Source organism: Felis catus, chromosome B4 (assembly GCF_018350175.1).
Source record: "Felis catus isolate Fca126 chromosome B4, F.catus_Fca126_mat1.0, whole genome shotgun sequence".
Classification (NCBI taxonomy): domain Eukaryota; kingdom Metazoa; phylum Chordata; class Mammalia; order Carnivora; family Felidae; genus Felis; species Felis catus.
The window spans coordinates 7,366,372-7,382,829 of NC_058374.1; the positions used below are offsets into that span (position 1 = coordinate 7,366,372).

General features: G+C 42.8%; 2 protein-coding genes across 5 annotated transcripts in view; one reads left to right on the plus strand and one right to left on the minus strand.

Annotated features, from left to right (window-relative positions):
- ITIH2 (inter-alpha-trypsin inhibitor heavy chain 2) overlaps positions 1–2,339 on the plus strand; it is a 38,049-nt gene extending 35,710 nt beyond the window's left edge. Inside the window, exon 21 of the mRNA XM_003988085.5 lies at positions 2,064–2,339. Coding sequence (XP_003988134.2) covers positions 2,064–2,211 — 148 coding nt within the window. The 3' untranslated portion in view covers positions 2,212–2,339. The remainder of the gene's footprint in view (positions 1–2,063) is intronic.
- The window catches only part of KIN (Kin17 DNA and RNA binding protein), a 43,517-nt gene continuing 29,362 nt past the window's right edge, over positions 2,304–16,458 (minus strand). The window contains exons 11-15 of one of the 4 annotated variants that reach the window (XR_006600283.1): positions 15,919–16,018; positions 14,157–14,257; positions 7,901–8,030; positions 4,893–5,089; positions 2,304–2,496 (exon numbers count right to left, since the gene is read on the minus strand). Coding sequence is in view for 3 of the 4 variants with exons in the window: in XM_023256320.2 (XP_023112088.1) it covers positions 7,929–8,030; positions 14,157–14,257; positions 15,919–16,018 (303 nt within the window). In the remaining variant the exon portion in view is untranslated. Of the gene's footprint in view, positions 5,090–7,900; positions 8,031–9,784; positions 10,122–14,156; positions 14,258–15,918; positions 16,019–16,458 lie in introns of those variants that run through there. The other 3 variants (XM_023256320.2, XM_045060852.1, XM_003988087.5) reach the window with 3 other exon arrangements.

Sequence of the window (16,458 nt, forward strand, 5' to 3'; positions counted from 1 at the left end):
GGGAGAAACACACGTGACATCTGTATAAGGCCACTGCAGGGACGCCAGCCTAACTGCAAATAGGGACCAGGTAGATAAGGAGGTGCCATAAAATGCCAAGAGAAATGAAGCCATTGGTCTCATCCTCTGCATTACAAGCCCTATGGTCACCAGTTGGCTTACTGAAAAAGCTGATCAAAGAAGGAAATCATAAAAATGCCTGTGAACCACAGTGCTAGAGAATATATGTATTTTTTCTTTTTTCTTTTTCTTTTCTTTTTTCTTTTCTTTTTTTTTTTTTTTGAGATACAGAGAGAACCTGAGTAGGGGAGAGGGACGGAGGGAGAGAGAAAATCTTAAGCAGACTCCATGCTCCGTGCAGAGCTCAACGCAGGGCTTGATCCCACGACCCTGGGATGATGCCCCGAGCCAAAACCAAGAGTCGGACGCTCAACCAACTGAGCCTCCCAGGAGTCCCTGAATGTATAATTTTATGTAAAACTGCGGCCTTCTTCTTGAGTATGAATCTACCAAATGCATTTTTGTGTAGCTTTTCTGACACAAACCATCTCCGCGTGCTTTTTTCAAAGTCAGGATTCTATACTTGGAAAGCATCGTGAGTGTTTGCATTCTTCTCAATGTTTTAAATTTCTCCCAGTCCTTTACAGCAGTCTCCCCTGTGCCTGTCTGATATCATTTTAAAGCAGGTTTTTTTGTGGATTTTTTTTGACCTTTTTTTTATTTTTTTTATTTTTTTTTTATTTTTTTTTATATATGAAATTTATTGACAAATTGGTTTCCATACCACACCCAGTGCTCATCCCAAAAGGCCCTCCTCAATACCCATCACCCACCCTTTCCTCCCTCCCACCCCCCATCAACCCTCAGTTTGTTCTCAGTTTTTAACAGTCTCTTATGCTTTGGCTCTCTCCCACTCTAACCTGTTTTTTTTTTTCCTTCCCCTCCCCCATGGGTTCCTGTTAAATTTCTCAGGGTCCACATAAGAGTGAAACCATATGGTATCTGTCTTTCTCTGTATGGCTTATTTCACTTAGCATCACACTCTCCAGTTCCATCCACATTGCTACAAAAGGCCATATTTCATTTTTTCTCATTGCCACGTAATATTCCATTGTGTATATAAACCACAATTTCTTTATCCATTCATCAGCTGATGGACATACTATTTTTTTTACAAAGCAATCAACGTTGCTTTATAAGAAATGACTTTCTTTGCCCGCAAATGTCCTTGGCTTCCACATCAGTAAGTGATGACACTGCAGTAATAATTAAGCCATACATACTACCACAAAAATAGATTTTTGAAGTAAAACGACGAGCTCTTGGTGAGTATACCACTCATCTGGGTTCGGCTCACTGGAGACCAGTGAGTGACCCATGGCGTCGGTGAGCATGTTTGATAAGGAAATGACGAGCACAGTAATAAGAGTAAAATAAGTTATCTAGGTCAGTAAATGCACACCTGCTATACTCTAATGACAAAGATAACTGTCGGGCCTCCAGTTCATCTGTTGGAAGCACCTCGAAATACATAACTGAGACTGAGTTGACGGGGGCTTCGGGGTGGACGGGGTCATGCACTTTCATCCGTATTTTAAAGCTCACTAGTGACAATAGGCCACACAGCTTTTTAAATCATCGGCTTCTTTGTCCTGTAAGTGGGAGCGTGGATTTCTCAGAAACAGCTGGCATCACCCTTAGATAGAACACTCACCCTCACAGTGAAGATTCATTCAGCAGGGGACGTGTGAGGTGAGCCCACAGCGGCTCAGCATTTGGTTCCCGCTTTCTTTCCACTGGGACGTTAACTTGCACTCTTTCCCGTGCTGGAAAAGTCTACATATTGGTCAGTCTCCAAAGGGTTATCTGAATTATCTAAGGATGCAATGCTTATTCTCTGTCCTTCCAACACCAAGGTCGAGAGAATGTTCTGTACAGCTTGGGGAGTGGGGGCAGGTGGGCGTGAGCAGATACGGCACCAGGAGGGGCATGATGAACAGCAAAGAAGCTTTGCAGATACGCAAGCTGGCCAAGTCTAACCATACTCACCATTTTCCCCGCAGAGGCCTACAGAAGGACTATCGAACAGATCGAGTGTTCGGAACAGAGGTTTCCTGTTGGTTCGTGCATAACAGCGGGAAAGGTTTCATCGACGGACATTACAAGGATTACTTTGTGCCTCAGCTTTATAGCTTTCTCCAAAGGCCTTAAAGATGTGTGGCTTTGGAAATGATACGTATATATGGCCCTTCCCTGCCCCCTTTCCAGTAAACAGATGTCATGGTGGTTTAGAAAACCTGTTAATACAGCCGAAGAAAATAAATACTTTGCAAAGAAGATTCAGCATTTTGTCGAGTTTTCAGATGTTAAGATGCATTAATCAGGGTCATGCAAAGGAAAAGCTGCTTTGGCCACTCGCGCTGGCATCCAGACGGAGCCCTCAACTTGGCATTTGCTGTGATGATTTCATTATTCTCGAGGGTCTGGTCTTCAGCCCTGTAGGTTGAGTATATTTTGATGCTATCAGGTACGTGGGATGTTCAATTATGAGAAGGTTATTTGGCGAACGTCGAGTAAGAACCGGGGAAGTTGCCTGATCTTAATTGTTTCGCGGCAGCAAAAGCCCTGTCGCCAGTTGCTGGGATAGGCTTGCCATGGTCCCTGCGATGGCCCAGTGTGGTTGGCCAACATTTCCTCCACAGTGTTGGCCTCAGAGATCCTTTTTAGTCCGTGCAGACTGTGTAAGTCAGGGTGCTCTAGAGAAACACAACTATGCATATATATATGGGGGGGGTGATTTATACAATAATTTGTTCACATCATTATAAAGGATGGTAGTTTCAAACCTGCAGGATGGGCTGACTGATGGGGCAGGAGATCTGGGGGAAGCCGGTTTTTGTTTGAAGGCCATTAGGCAGGAAAAATCCATGCTGCCGATGAAATCCAAAGGCAGGCAGCTAGAGAATTCCCTCTTACTGGGGGGGGAGGGGGGTCATCCTTTTTGTTGTACTCAGGCCTTCAACTGGTTGGATGAGGTCCACTTAGGGAAGCCCACCTGTTTTACTCAGGCTATGACTTAAATGTAAATTTCATCCAAAACCAGCTTCGTAGAAACACCCCAGATTGTGTCTGACTAACTCTTTGGGTACCCCATGGCCCGGCCATGTTGACACCTATAATAAACCATCACAAGGCCTTAGTTCACTAACCTGTTTCTATTCTCAAAGCTATCCTCCAGATAAGATATGATACAAATGGGTAGGTGTCTGCTTATTAAATTACGATCTCTCGTAACAGTCCTGCTTCCCTGATGGCATTCTAAGGTCACCTCGGAGATTTTGTTGTTCCCAAATTCTTTGCATATTTAAAATCGCTCAGGATGTTACCTCACACGGCTAACTTCACTTAGTGTTAATGTTACTATGAATTCTGAGACAATCATAGGTCCAAATTCTCTGGAAGTCACCCCTATGTGGCAACACGTTTCACACAGATTCAATGATCTTGAACACAGAGGCTTCCTGAGTATTCCTTATATACCTTTTGTTTGTATTTAAGCAATTCCTGAGAGTAATTTTAAATCTTATATGATTAGACTGCATTTTGAAATAAATTAACTAGCAAGCTATGTCCTCACAAAAGGCTGATGACATTTATAAGGCAGAATCAAAACACAACAAATCGGACTTCATTATGTCTGCATTAATATAGTGGCTTTGGGTGATTTGGTGTAAATCTGGTTTGTTGTAAGTCTGTACTTTCCTTTGTTTATAACTTCCCTTTAAAAATCAATTTCTAGAATTAGGATATATTTTCAAAGGTCAAAGTGGTAAAATTACACTTAAAAAGTGTTTCAAGGTCCATTAAAAAAATTTTTTTTTAATGTTTGATTTTTGAGAGAGACAGAGACAGAGAACAAGCAGGGGATAGGCAGAGAGAGAGAGGGAGACACAGAATCTGGAGCAGGCTTCAGGTTCCCAGCTGTCAGCACAGAGCCCGACGCGGGGCTCGAACCCACGAACCGCAAGATCATGACCTGAGCTGAAGTCGGACACTTAACCGCCAGAGCCACCCAGGCACCCCTACAGGTCCGTTTTTATGAAGCTTTCTCTCCATAATTTGGTAAAAGTTATTTTTACTTTAGAAAGTACACAAAACTGCCTCTTTTTACACACTCAACCTGTATTTACAAAATCAAGTTTTTGTCTTTTGGTCTAATTGTAAAATAGTAAGGAAATGTGATATTTCTAGAATCCATAGGTAACCTCAGTGCTGAAGAGGTAAATGGCACTGCCTTTTAGTTTTATCTGTGGTACCTATGGTACATTAAAAGTCTACTCCAGGTTTTCCGTTTTCTACTTCAAAAATACTGATCTTAAAATGCTAATATGTAACACAAACTTCAAAAGTAGGTTCTTACACTTAACTCTGCTACTTGGCAAGAATTTAGACTTTAAAACTACTATCTTTAGATATATGTTTAGTTTGATTCCTAGTATTTTACATGTGCTCTGTAGTTCTAAAAATAACAATGAAGATCTTAGGCTGTATATTTATATGCAGGATGTTGAACAACACAGTTCTGTAAAACTAGATTTACAGTCAAATCCATGTTATTCAATTATCAAAACTTTTATTAATAGCTGGCGTTTTGAATAAGACAACTAAAATTGTATTAATGCTGTCCACGCGTCCCCATTGCGACCAGAAATATGCCTTCTCTATATAATTAATTTTGAGTTACAAATGGTTACTCCATTTTGAATTTCAAATGAAGGAACCAAATTACTAGGGATCAGTGGAAAGGAAGAGATTCTTCCACTGTTTACCTCTTGATTAGTTTCTGAAAGTATTGTGCTCTCAGCAATAAAGGAAAACAACCTGACAGTTACCTGTATTACGCTTGCTTATTCTTTGGAGCATTCTGCAACCCACTAGGGATTGATCAGAACGTAATTCTGTAGAGAGGAGTAGGTCGTCACCGTAAATCTCAGCTGGGGTGTCGCAGGGCCCCTATCTTCCAATCATCTTCAGGACTCCTGTAGCCTATCTTCAAAGCTTTTCGTAAATATCAATCCGAATGGTTTCCCTTAAACCAAGCAAATATATATCTTACTGTCAGGGAAATGGGAGCCCATGCTTGAAGAGAAAAGAAAAGAGTTACCTATTCCAAAGAAATAATAATAATTAAAAAAAGGAAATTAAAGATTGTCTCGATGTGTAGTAAAAATGAAGCACGAATCAGGAGTTATTTTAGTACTTACTGGTGTGAGACCTTATGCAAACCATTCAACATGCTTTAAAGGATCGCTTAATACCATAAAAGGTGGCATTTTTCTCTTCAGCCTTATCCCAATTGAAAGAGAGAAAAGTCGCTCCAAAGACCCAGTGAGATCAGAGTAAAAGTTATCTGGCTGCCCGAATACATAAAAATGCTTAAATAATGCTTATGCGTGCTGAATACATAAAAATGCTGTAAGAATTTAGTGTTACTGTTCTTAACACTTCTTCACACCGGCCAAGTCTACGCTGGTGACTTTCTCTGGAATATCTATGTAAAAGAAAGAAAAATCAAGGATGCTTCCTTTTAATTGTACTAGCGGCTTAATATTTCTGAGAGCATTTCAGTCAAGCCAATAACCAACTTATCAATCAAGGCCGATTCATATTCTAATCCTGTGGTTCTCCTTTGGCAAAGTAGACACCGAGGTGTATCCTGATTATCAGTTCATGGTCTCTTACCGAGGCCCAGCAAAGTTAAGGTGGATTGTTAAGTAGCTGTCCCAGATGGTCAAGTGTCTCTTTTTTGGCCAATCATTTCGTTTGAGTATCAGTTCTCTGACCATTGTCAATTCCTACACAACACACATCTTGGGTGTATACTTGCTTCTCACACTTAAATCTACAGCACATACTGCGACAACTTACCTACCGGAGAACTCGGTAAATGTTTGTTCAATGAATTTACTCAAGTATGACAGGAAAAACAGACAGGCAGAAGTAGGCAAGGAAAGGCAGAAAGGAAGGCAGTAGGAGTCAGTGGCATTCCCAATGAAAACTCAGGGAGTTTGACTTCCCAAGACACGATTACCAATAATTTGATAGGACCTCAAGCAAAATGATGAAAAACAGCTATCTAACAAGTGAGAAGACAGGGGTGCCTGGGTGGCTCAGTCGGTTAAGTATCTGACTTCGGCATGGGTCACGATCATGCAATCCATGAGTTCAAGTCCCACGTCGGGCTCTGTGCTGACAGCTCAGAGCCTGGAACCTGCTTCAGATTCTGGGTCTCCTTCTCTCTGCCCCCCCCCCCCCACTATCTCTCTCTCAAAAGTAAATAAGCATTAAAACAAAATTTTAAGTGAAAATAAAAAATAAAAATAAAAGATGAGAAGACAAGCCATGCTCCGGGAGACAATATTGGCAAAAGACGTACCTGATGGACTATTATCCAAAATACACAAGGAACTCTTTAAGCCCAACAATAAGAGAATGAACAACCCCATTAAAAAATGAACGAAAGACTTGAATGGACACCTCACCACAGATACACAGATGGCAAATAGACACACGAAGAGATGCTTGACGTCAGGTCGCCAGGGAAATGCCGATTAAAATAAAGAGATGCCACTACACACTTATCAGAAGGGCCAAGATTCAAAACACCGACACCACAAAATGCCAGGGAGGACGCAAGCGACAGGAACACTCAGTCCTTGGTGGCGGGAATGCAAAATGGCGCAGCCACTTGGAAGATCGTTTGGCCGTCTCTTACAAAACCAAACACACCCTCCCCTTACCATCCAGCAACCGCACTCCTTGGCATCTACTCTGAGCTGAAAACATGTCCACATAAAAAATAGGCACGGATGTTGTTAACGGCTTGATTCGTAATTGACCAAATCCAGAAGGAACCAAGATGTCCTTCAGTAGAGGGGAGTGGATGGATTGTGGCACATCCAGAGACGTATTGCTTGGCGCTGAAAAGAAATGAGCTATCGAGCCATGAGAAGGCATGGAGAGGCCTTAAGAGCATGTGACTAAGTGAAGGAAGCCAATCTGGAAAGCTTACATACTATACGATTCCAACTGTATGACATTATGGAGAAGGCAAAGATACGGAGCCAGAAAAAGAAAAAAAAAAAAAAAGTCAGCGGTTGCCAAGGGGTTGAGCTGTGGGGGGAGAGGGACGAACAGGGAGAACACAGAGGATTTTTAGCCTGGTGAAGCTGTTCTGTATGATACTGTACTGGTGAATACATTTCATTTCGTTACCAACTTGCCCAAACCCATAGAATGGGACACCGCCAAGAGTGACCCTACCCTAAACTATGGACTTTGGATGATGACGAGGTGTTCATCATTATCATAGGTTCATTGTAACAAACGTACCACTTTGCTCGGGGATGTGGGTGGTGAGGGAGGTGGTGTGTGTGGGGACAGGGGATCTATGGGCAATCTCTGTACCCTCTGCTCCATTTCGCCGTGAGCTTAAAACTGTTGTTAAAAAAAAAAAAAAGTCTATGTAAACAAAAGTAGCTTGTGATGCTTTAAGAAAGGAAAAAAAAAAAGCCCATAGAAAACTTGACGTTAGGTATCTGCAGCCACCGTGGAGAACATAAAACACTACTGGCCTCTAAGAACTTCCAGGGGTGGGGTGGGGGATAAAGGCCCTGTCGTCTAGAGTCGTATTTTTGTGCTTTGGATTTTTAAATGCTAAATTTAACATCCGTTACACTACTTTGTTTCATTCTGGGATAACTTCAGGAAGATGTTGGGGAAAAGAATCAGAATGTGGGAGGTAGGGATGGAACATTTTTTCCTACAGAGGTTGACTCCGAATTTACAGGTTGGCGGTGGGGGTGGGTGGGGGGGGGGAATCTCATCACGGTTGACTTACCTGTTCTGACCAGGGAGACCCATTCTCCCTAACGAAATTCTTCAGGCCAGATTAACACCAGGCGGGGCCACAGATGCGTGACTCCCCGTCTGACACCTCCTGTGTATTTTCTGCAGTTCTCACAACAACCCTGCAGGGACACATTTTTTTTTTTTTTTTTTTTGATAATTTGTACATTAAGAACATTCTAAGATTACACAGCTGGTGAACAGAACAGCCAACATTCAATTTGAAGCCTGCTCAACTCCAACACCCGGTTCCTTTCCATGTTCCTGTGCTGTCCGGTTAGTTCAGAAACACTTGAACTTAACCCGGAAGAACAGAGCTGGCAAAGCTACTGACATCGCCCCGTTACTGCATCTCGTGCTGCCGTCATCTTCTGGTTCTGTTCGCGGGCGGGTCCTCCCGCCTTCTGACAGAATTGATCAGCAATCTCCGATGCTAAGTCTGAGAGAGACGGCCTAGGGGCTGGCGAACCACCCAGGTCTGGCCCATCTCAATATTCCAACCCTTGTCCGTGGAGTGATTTGTCCCGGCCTCAGTTCCAGTCTTCTGTCTGAACCAGGGGAGAAGGGGGAGATAGGAGGCCGGGGACGCTGGCGGTCATCTCGCTGTCGAGAGGGGCTGAGAGCACGGCCGACACAGGCCAAGCCGGGGCCGCGGGAGCCAGGCCCGACCAGGCTGTTCGCACCCTGGACCCCACTGCAAGCCCGCATCTGCTCCTTCTGTCGCATGAGCCATCAATTTATTTATTTAAAAAAATATACATATATATATACATATATACATACACATATACATATATATACATATACATACGTATATATGTATATTTTTTACATAACCCAAGTATTCGCTGAGTTTCCTGTCTTCTGCATCCCTAAATAATACACTGATCTATTATTTAAAAATGTACGGTTCAACACTGTCGATGGGATTGTAAAATGGTACAGTCACTTTGGAACAGGCTGGGAGTTCCTCAGAATGTTAAACATGGTAGGGGTGCCCCGGCGGGTGGGGGGGCTCAGTCGGTTGAGCGTCCGACTTCGGCTCAGGTCATGACTTCACAGCTCGTGAGTTCGAGCCCAGCATCGGGCTCTGTGCTGACAGCTTAGAGCGTGGAGCCTGCTTTGGATTCTGTGTCTCCCTCTCTCTCTGCCCCTCCCCTGCTCTCTCTCTCTCTCTCTCTCTCTCTCTCAAATATAAAGAAACATCATCCCATGACTTACAGTCAGGCTCTGCAGCTCCGTTCCCAGGCACTGAAAACGTATGAACACGTGTCCACAGAACATCGTGCGCACGAATGTTCACAGCAGCATTACTCCTAAGAGCCCCAAAGCAGACACGACCAGGATGTCCGCCAACTGACGAACGGATTTTGACGCTGTGGTGTACCCATACGGTGGACTATCGCTCACTAATAAAAAGGAGGGAAGCACTGGTACACGCTACAACATGGGTGCACGTTGCAAACACAATGCTCCACGGAAGAAGCGACTCGTAAAAAGACCACCTGTTGTTACGATTCCACTGTTACGAAACGTCCAGGACGGGCAAGTCCCCGAGACCGAAAGTAGACCAGTGGTTGCCAGGGGCTGGGGAAAGTGGGAGGACAGGGAGAGACCACGGGCACAGGGTTTCCTTCTGCGGCGATGACAATGCTCTAAGAGTAAATAGTGATGATGGGTGCACATCTCTGTACGTCTACTACAAGCCACCGAACTGTACATGATATCGTGCGTGAACTCTATCTCAATAAAGCCGAGACTCTATAGTCTGACTTTTTAAAGTGTAATTAGATTTATAGTTCAACGTTACCACTGCAACTATAGAGTATATGAAGGATTTCCTCTACACGATTCTAAATTGTCTTATATAAAACACTTTACGATAACATTCTTTTAATGAAGATAAAAAATCTTTAAGGCAATATTACAAAGGAAACCAAACCAGTAAAAACAAAATTACATTGTTTTGATACTTCATGAGACATAATTCGATTTTTCTATAAGCTTAGCTGAACAACTATACAGTAATATTTAAATAAATCCATTTGCTTTGTACAAAAGAAACACCCTAACACAGTAGAGTCTTATAATGCCTTGGTGAACACCAATTTGATGCTTTAGGATTTTAATGTGTTAACAAATTTTCAAACTCAGGCAAGTTTAGAAATGTCTTCATATTGAATTCCTTCGACTCTGCGTCCTTTTAAAGGGCCCTACAAATTAAAATGATTGAAGAAAAGATTAAAAACACACATATACTTACAAGACAAGAAAATGACACCACACTTAAAGATCCAAATTTGTCTCTCCCATACCCCTACAATACCGTTACGGCAGCTAACATTTCCGTACGACTGTGACTTTTAAAATATTCTACGGCCTTCTCATTAGGAAGCGCCACGGTTTCTTCGATGACGTGTGAAATGTGCTATCCCTACACGTTGTGGCAGGCACCTGCTGGCTGTTCCGTATCTCCTCTGCTCCCTGGACACTTTCCCTGGCTCCCCGTGGGGTGAGGTACGGTCATGAGATGGAGCTCAGGCCGCAGAGGTGAACAGAAGTGACGCGGGCCACCTCCAGGCCAGGCCACGCTGCCCGCACGTGCAGCCCAGCACGCTCGGCCTTGGCCTGTCTGAAGCACAAGAGCACGCTAAGTATGAAAGTCACTCGGTGAAGGTGACGGAGACACGAGCTGGAAAAATGCCGGGCTCCTCACAAATCGCCCCTTGGAAAAGAGCTGCTCCTGGGGCGCCTGGGCGGCTCAGTCGGTTGAGCGTCTGACTTTGGCTCGGGTCATGATCTTGCGGTCCGTGAGTTTGAGCCCCGCGTCGGGCTCTGGGCTGACAGCTCGGAGCCTAGAACCTGCTTCGGATTCTGTGTCTCCCTCTCTCTCTGACCCTCCCCGGTTCATGCTCTGCCTCTCTCTGTCTCAAAAATAAATAAACATTAAAAAAAAAATTTTTTTTTAATGATGATGATGACTCTAACCTTGAAGTGAGATTTTCACGTTGTTTGTGAAGAATCACACCTTCCCTTAACAATGCTTTTAAAAATGCTATTCTTAACAATGCTTTTAAAAATGCTATTCTTTTTAACATACAATAATGACTGTATTCAATGGAAACAAGTTCCCAGATAAAGCATGACTCAGGTTGCCTCTTTCATTATCAAGTGTGAAGGCCCACGGTCAGGTAGGCTTTTATGAGAAGAACACAAAATCAGGGAGTGAGAAGGGAGCCGCTCATTTGGTCAACTAGGCAAACAGCTGGGCTAAAAGGCTGAGACTTTCTGAATAACTCGTCAGCTATTTAAAAATCTGCCTAATAAATGAATAAATTTCAAAGACTTTGATACTGCTGCTATAATTGAAGATGTCGGAAGGGATAAAAACAGCAGGAGAAATCACTCGGGAAGTTTGTGTGTTTCACGGCAACGACTTGAAGCAACTGTGGGGACGTACACAAGTGCACACACGCACACACAAACACATTTCTTTTAAATGGGGCGGGGCAGCCTGCCAAAGGAAAAACAATTCGCAGGTTTCTTGGAAAAGTACCTGCCGCTTCACAGTCAGCCGGCCTCTTGTGGGCACGCCTCCTTGTCCTACCCCGGCCCAGCTCTTGAAGCCACGCAAGCTCAGAAGGAAGGCCCAAGTGGGGTCACGGCGAGGGAGGAAAGACACGAGTCCGTGAAAACCACAGACTAACCCGAAGGTATCTGCATGGAACCCAGAAAGCCCTCAGTGCTAATTAGTTGTTTTGCGTCTCCCTGAGATGAAAACCCGAGTTGAGGCGGGATCTAAATCGGATGCTACTATGAATTTAAAAAGTGCAGGAGAATCGTTTCCAAGGAAATGCTAGATGTTCCATGACCTTATGCTGCCTGAGTCAGAGAGAAAAACGGAGTTAAAAAAAAAAAACCAAAACAAAACTCAATCTATTAATTTAGTCAGATGGAGAACTTTCTCAGTAACAGAGAGATTCCTCTTCCTTTTCTTCCCTTCTAGTTTGTGTCAGTCACAGTTGCTGAATTTGTGTAGACAAGAGACCGGGAAAAATTGCTCCATTTACTTAAATGTGGTTTCTCTCAAATAAGGACCCACCTGATTTTCTGGAACGCAGTCCAGAGACGGGTCTAGATGCCTCCGACCCCCTTCAGGCAACACATGAAAGTGGGCAGTTACACGCCCAAGTCCTGGAGAGCGCTCAGGACGGTCACCAGACTCTCCGAGGGGTCTCTTATCCCACCTCCCACATGCTGATGCTTCCTACACTGGGTGTGAAAACGGATTTCACTTGGAGAGTCCCCGCCCCATCATTCAGAGTTCCAAAACGCATTAGGCAGTGACGGAAAAGCCTGTTTCAGGCCCTTCCTTCCCTCAGGAGACATCTCAGGCCTCACTGGGGCGCCCACAGACTGTCAGTGAGCCATCCAGTCTACTTCAGTCAACAACTTGACCTGTACATCAGATTTCCAGAAATTACTTTACTGATCTCTGCTACCTTTTAATCCTTTATGAGAGAAAGGAAGGACTATTTAAAATAGTGATCTCTGGGGGTGCCTGGGTGGCTCAGTCGGTTAAGCGTCCGACTTCGGATCGGGTCATGATCTCATGGCGTGTGAGTTCGAGCCCCGCGTCGGGCCCTGTACTGACAGCTCAGAGCCTGGAGCCTCTTCAGATTCTGTGTCTTTCTCTCTCTCTCTGCCCCTCTCCCGCTCACACTCTGTCTCTCTCTGTCTCTCAAAAATGAATAAACATTAAAAAAAAAATGTATGGGAATGCAAGCTGGTGCAGCCACTCTGGAAAACAGTATGGAGGTTCCTCAAAAAACTAAAAATAGAACTACCCTACAACCCAGCAATTGCACTACTAGGCATTTATCCAAGGGATACAGGTATGCTGTTTCGAGGGGACACATGCACCCCCATGTTTATAGGAGCACTATCAACAATAGCCAAAGTATGGAAAGAGCCCCAATGTCCATCGCTGGATGAATGGAAAAGAAGATGCGGTGTATATATATATATATATATATATATATATATATATATATATATATATATATATAATGGAGTATTACTTGGCAATCAAAATGAACGAAACCTTGCTATTTGCAACTACATGGATGGAACTGGAGGGTATTATGCTAAGTGAAATTAGTCAGAGAAAGACAAAAACCATATGACTTCACTCCTATGAGGACTTTAAGAGACAAAACAAATGAACATAAGGGAAGGGAAACAAAAATAATATAAAAACAGGGAGGGGGACAAAACAGAAGAGACTCATAAATATGGAGAACAAACTGAGGGTTGTGGAAGGGGTTGTGGGAGAGGGATGGGCTAAATGGGTAAGGGGCATTAGGGAATCTACTCCTGAAATCATTGTTGCACTAGATGCTAACTAATTTGGATGTAAATTTAAAAAAATAAAAAATTAAATTAAAAAAAAAAAACCTTAAAATAGTGATATCTGGGCTTTTCCTGCAATTAATTCTGATTCTATATTCCCCACTAATTGTATGTCAAATTGGGTTTTATACTGGATGTGAAAGAAAAAAGTCAGAATGTGAAACTGTACATATTGTATACAATTTTGTAAAATACAAAGACTGAAAAGGAACAGGTCAAAATATTAAAGGGAGTTATCTGGCTGGAGAATTATTGGTAATTTTAAAGTTATTTATATTAAATTGTCTTTTTCAGGTCTTAAAACAATAACATTGCTATACTGGATGTGTCCCACCCAGAATTCAGAGCTGCAACCTAACGCCCAGTGTGACAGTATCTGGCGGGCGGCCTTTGGGGAGTGATTAGGTCATGGGGGTGTGCGCTCATGAATGGATTAGTGCCCTTGTAAAGAAGACCCCAGAGAGCTTTGTCCCTTCCACCATATGAGAACACATGAACCAGGAAGCGGGCCCTCACCAGACACTAAGTCGGCCAGTGCCTTATTCTTAGACTTCCAGCCTTCGGAACCGTGGAAATTATTTACTTATCAGCCATCCAGTATATGGTATATTCTGTTACACCAGCTCAAGTGGACTAAGCCACATCTGCATTTCTTTTAAAATCAGAAAATACAATCCTTCAGCAATGGCAGAGTTACAAAGACTAAGCTTACAGATTTCCAAACAGGAGAGAAGACAGACGACAAACCCCAGCTCTAAAACAAAGACCAACCCAATGAAAAAACTATGGCACATTTTTAAAGCCCTTTAGGAATTTCTCTGTGGAAACGTACTTACAGTTTCAATGACTATGGTAGCTGAAAAAGTCTTCTCATTGATGGATTCTAAGGTACCTTCATTTCCTCTGTAGCCTCCGTTTAAAACGAGAATTCTTTTTCCTACGATAGAATAGAACACTGAACGCAAAGAAATGTTTGCTTCTTTCTTCTACTTTGTTACAGCAAAATGCAATTACAGTGAATGAACAGGACAAAAAACAAAACCCCTCTGAGTTCTTAATCATTTCAGAACTCTGCAATACTCTAAAGTATAGTCTGGAGATACTCTGATCGCTATAGCATTCTAAGACTTCTTACGTTTTTTTCCACTTGTCAGAGGAAACTTAATCTGCAAGGAGTGGAAGGGAAAATGTTCAGAGCCCAGAAATCATTAGAAAGAAATTCAGACTGGGGTGCCTGAGTGGCTCAGTCGGTTAAGTGTCCAACCTCAGCTCAGGTCATGATCTCACGGCTTGTGAGTTCGAGCCCCGCGTCGGGCTCTGGGCTGACAGCTCAGAGCCTGGCCTGCTTCAGATTCTGTGTCTCCCTCTGTCTGCCCCTCCCTTGCTTGCACTCTGTCTCTTGCGTTGTCTCAAAAATAAATAAACACTAAAAAAAAAAAAAAAATGGAAAAGAAATTTAGATTGCTTTGGCTCTTACTATGAGGGAGCCATTCTATTTCTAAGTATCTTCTCAATAGGGGAGAAACCATATGTCCATATAAGGACTTGCGTATGAATATTCTTGGAAATTTTATTTGCAACAGCCCCAAACTGTAAACAAGACAAATGTCCACCAACAGGTGACTGAATGAACAAGAAGTAGCATATCCACACCGGGAAACACTACTTGGCAACAGAGAGAAGTGAGCTACAGACACATACATGCGACAACAGGCACGAATCCAAAATAATTACACGTACTGAAAGATCCAGACCAAAAAACAAGACACATGGTATGATTTTATTCATACAAAATTCTAGATAGAAACAAACTGATCTATAGTGACAGACAGAAAGGTGGTTGTCTTGGGGACATGGGAGGCAGCAGTGGAGGGGTGGCAGGGAAGGATAAAGGGGAGTGAGGAAATTGGGGGGGGGGTGATGGATACATTCATTATCCTGATTGTAGGGATGGTTTCAGAGAGTATTCGTGCCTTAAAACTGATCAAATTGTATATTTTACACAAGTGCAATTTATCGTATGTCAATTACATCTCATTAAACCTAAAAAATTTCTTTTTTTTCAGCCATAAAATGAGTTTTATTTTCTGGGGAAAGAATAAAGGACCTGATAAGCAGTTTTAGAGACTAACACGATCACTGTGCTGTCACTATGAAGGGTCGGGTCTGAGGCAGGCAACCCAACCAAAGCAGCATTCGAACGAGATATCAGAACTACTCAAATGATAAAGACCATTAAGCAAAAGAAAAAGCCAAACAGCAGAGACTTTTACTTCACTACCTCAGGCAGCTAAAGAGATATATTAACAATAACCCGCGACTGAGTGACTTTTTTTCCCTATGAGTTTGTATGTTGCTTTCGGAGAAAAAGGATCTTAGGAAGGGAAAACTTATTCATGCCACAAAAGTGCTTTCGCAGAGGACTGGTAAACCCACCGCGTCACCTGAAATCAAGAGCATCAGTTACACTGGCAGCTGTATATTTCTAAAAAGGAAACCCGTCTACAACTACCCGGTAATGTCAGAAAACTCTGGTTTTAAGGATGGAATCACTCATTTCGATAGCATACAGGTTAAATGGTCTGCAGAAAGATTTACCTGGTGCTGGAATTACTGTTTCTAAATGAGTCTGGTCAAGTTTCAGCTTGTCTCCGGAGTCGATCATCTTGACGACAGCTGTGTATTTGTCAATTACTTCCTGTCATGTGAAATCAACGCTTTTATAGTAGCAGAAATACGTGAACACAAATTTCAAAGGACAGAAATAGGTAAGATGAAAACAAACGGCATTCCAGTCAAATGGGAAGAGTAACTCCTCCCATCAATGACACTATTTTACAGACTCCATATACGACTTCTATGCTTCTTAAAATTTGTTTAAATTTCATTACGTTTTCCATTTTAGTTCCAGTCTATTTAAGACACAGTTTTACATATTGGTTTCAGGTATACAGGATAGTGGTTCTATGCTTCCTAATAAAGAATTCAATTCAAGGCCGAGTGAGGCTTTTCATCTGCAAAGAATAAAAGACTGGTCGGTGTTCTTAGAACAAGACTTTGATGCACACAGTGAGGGACAATGCTCAGCTTCGAGTACAACAGAAGGGCACTTACGCACGCACAGTGCTGGGGGCCAGA